This window comes from Microtus ochrogaster, chromosome 8 (assembly GCF_000317375.1).
Source record: "Microtus ochrogaster isolate Prairie Vole_2 chromosome 8, MicOch1.0, whole genome shotgun sequence".
Classification (NCBI taxonomy): Eukaryota; Metazoa; Chordata; class Mammalia; order Rodentia; family Cricetidae; genus Microtus; species Microtus ochrogaster.
The window spans coordinates 54,394,174-54,397,611 of record NC_022015.1 but is presented as its reverse complement, the minus strand read 5'-3'; the positions used below and the strand labels follow the sequence as shown (position 1 = coordinate 54,397,611).

The 3,438-nt window shown below is 44.5% G+C and overlaps 1 protein-coding gene across 1 annotated transcript in view; it reads left to right on the top strand.

Annotated features, from left to right (window-relative positions):
* Window positions 1–510: 510 nt before the first annotated feature.
* Window positions 511–3,438, top strand: part of LOC101985527 (COBW domain-containing protein 1) — a 46,900-nt gene continuing 43,972 nt past the window's right edge. The window contains exon 1 of the mRNA XM_005352085.2: window positions 511–770. Within this exon, the coding sequence (XP_005352142.1) occupies window positions 635–770 (136 nt within the window). The 5' untranslated portion in view covers window positions 511–634. The remainder of the gene's footprint in view (window positions 771–3,438) is intronic.

Sequence of the window (3,438 nt, the reverse complement as noted above, 5' to 3'; positions counted from 1 at the left end):
AAAGATCAGATAGCGATAATATGTAATTACAATTGTAAAAAGTTCCGCTAGTTATCCTTCTGATAGAAAAGTTACAATTCATAGCACAATTGTATAATTACATACATAATCATTTGCTTGCGAATAAAAAAATAGACTTATTGAGAGTAAAAAGATGTCAACTTGAGAGAGAAAGTCTGTCCTGTGGGAACTGCTTTGGTGAAGCCGCTCCAAGTCCTAACCTGTCTAGCCTCAGCCTTAGCAACAACAGACCTTAGCTAGCTGCGGGAGCCCTCAACAGCTCGGAGGAAAGAGAACTCCTAGCGTCCTGACCGCACATTGCAGCTTGGCTCAGCCTCAGAGGACACGCCCCTAAAGCCTGCCTCACATCCGGGGGTGTGTCCCACCCTTTGTGGGCGTGCCCAACTCATGTGTGGGCGTGTCCATCTCTGTTTAGGGGCGTGCCTTCCAGGGAAGGCGTGTCTAGTTCTCGTAGGGGCGTGGCTAGAGGGCGGGCTGGTTACTGAGAGTCAGGCTACGCGTCGCGTTGCGGTGACGAGATCAGCTCCGCGCCGACGGGATCCAGTCGCAGCAGGGCGACTGTGGCAGAGTTTTCGCTGAGGGGCGGTGTGCCGCCGGTGGCACGTTACCGGCTATGGAAACTGTGGAGGCGGAAGAGGAGTACGCGGAGGATTGTCCTGAATTGGTCCCCATTGAGACCAACAACCAAGAAGCGGGAAATCTTGACTTCATCATTAAGATTCCAGTCACAATTATCACCGGGTATTTAGGTAATTAACGGCCGCTCCGAAAAGGCCCTGAACTGTGCTCTCGGAGGGGGGTCTGCCGTGTCTCCTCAGGCACCCGGACCTCCTGTCCGGGGACGAATGTCTTCTAGTTAGGGCTGGGTCTCTTTCTCCTCGCGTTTTTCAAAGGTGGTTTTTAAACCCAGACTCACCTTATTGTCCTTGTGGCGTCTTCTTCTCTGTCTTCTCCTTGTGAAGCTCCTTCACCTCAATTTAGAATGAAAATAATCAATTTAGAATAAAAATAATAAAATAACAAAAGTCGCCTGAGTTTGTTTTCTCATCTGAGAAAAACAACAACAAAACCCAACCGTGTATTGTTATTAAAAGATGCCCCGATCAAGAAAAGAAATGGAAGAAAAAAATAAGATGCCCTGTATGTAAAACGCCTCACACCTTGCTTGGCTCAGGCAATTGCACTTCACAGGACCCAAACTCTTCCAGCCATTAGTGGGAAGTTTTTACTGCCGTAAACTGCCCCACCCTCCTTTCGAGGGTTGCTTACAAATCCTTGTAGGACATCGCCTTAGAATAAGATCTTTGCCTTGAAGTCTTTTTTTAAGCTGGGGTGTTGGGGGTACACAGGGGTTACCCGAAAACACAGATTTGTTAACATGGTGCAGATTTCTGAAAGACAGTTTCTGTGCCTATTTTTTTTTTTTTTGTTGAAAACGTTTACAAATAGCCTTTTAAAATAGTGCAGGTAACAGGGCCACAATAAGTAAGTGACCAAAAATGTGAATCAAGTGCTCTCAGTCCTGTGTGCTGCAGGGCACAAGCTGGGAGGGACTTGGCACATCTTACAGATGACTAAGAAATTACTGGTGCCGCCCGCCACCAGTTGCTTTTCCCCTTATCCAGTTAGGCCAAGTATATTCAAGATTTTACTTGGGCCTAATTTTTATAATGGAATAATGTTTTGGATTCCGAGGCTGCTTCATCGAAGTCGAGCAAATTCCTCGTTCAAAGAGCATACTTCAGACTTGCCCCTTGGCCTTTCTGCCCTTTGTTTACTGCTAGGTGAAAGGAGCAATGCAGACAAAGGTCTGAAGCTCTGGGGTCAGGACTAACCCCAGCAACCTCCTTGGTGCTGGCTCCTTGTGCCTCCTTTGCCACTGTTTTCTTTTTCTTTTTTTCTTTTTTTTATTTTCGAGACAGGGGTTCTCCGTAGCTTTTGGTTCCTGTCCTGGAACTAGCTCTTGTAGACCAGGCTGGCCTCGAATTCACAGAGATCCTCCTGCCTCTACCTCCCGAATGCTGGGATTAAAGGCGTGTGCCACCACCACCAGGCTTTTGGCACTGTTTTCTTTTTGAAAACTTGGGAACACTATTGTTCTGGCTTCCTACGTTTCCTTCTTAGTTTCCCACCGATTGCTCCAGCTTCCACCTTTTCATTTCATTTCTGTATAGTTTGTTTTGATGTCCTACAGACAGCTCCAGACTTCACATATCTAACACTCCATATGCGAGTATCTCTTCAAACCCTGCTCCTGAGATTCCCAGTCACCTGCCGCACTGACATTATCTCCTAACTACAGTAGTCCCCAGTCTCCCTGCTCCTTAGGATAGCCATGTGCTGATTCTAGCCATACCGATCTCTACAAAGTGTTGGCTTGATTGTGTCACACCCTTTAGTGGCTCCGCTTGGATGAAAGTTCAGGTTCCTAAGGAGGAGTTCAAGAACCTCTGATCTGCTTCTTGCCTACCTCCCTCGTCTGTCAGATGGCCCAACATACTGAACTCATCTTACTTTCTAAAGCAGTGGTTCTCAACCTTGCTAATGCTGCATCCTTTTGCTACAGTTCATCATGTTGTGGTGACCCCCAAATAAAATTATCTTCATTGCTGTTTCACATCTGTAATTTTGGTACTGTTATGAATCATATTGTAAATATCTGTGAAATGCAGAATGGTCTTAGGCAACCCCTGTGGAAGGCTGACTCTCAGGCTGAGAACTGCTGTGTTAAAGGTTCTCCTTGGAATATTTCTTCCTGTAACTGCTCTGGCTAAATAGCCCTCTTAGGTCCTCTGGAGTATTTCGTATGTCTCCTGTTGAATGGTCAACTTGCAACAAAATAGCTTCCTAATTCATATCTAAGTTTTCCACCCTGCCCCACTTAACATTTTTAAGATCCATGGATCTTAAATTTGGTGCACAGTGGATACTTTGAATGAATGTCAATTATATCTTGATTTTTTTTCTTCATAGCATGGTTAATTATTAAGCTCTAATAATTCTTTGGAGGAAATATCTTACATTAATAGGTTTCTACTTTGTCATTGGCCTGTACATAATTATGTTCAGGGCCTCTTGTTTTAAGAATTTCCTCATTGTTCTGTGTTCTTAAACCTGGCTCTCCTTATATGCCACCCATTTATGTTGAGCTTCTCATGTCAACTCTTCAAAAACTCTTACAAGGAAAATAACCTAAAATGTTGAAGCTAGTAGTACCCTGGTACTCCCTAACTTTCTCCTAGTTAGACCCTAGGAAACGGGCAAATGTGTTTTAGTAGGTTTGTGCAAACTTTTTAGCATGGCTGCTTGTGACAGGCAAATGTTGGAGACTGTCAGAATGTCTACCTACAGAAAAGTGAATGATACAGTCCAATAATTGAACTACACTGCTGTGTGGTTAAAGTGTTACTGATTTTT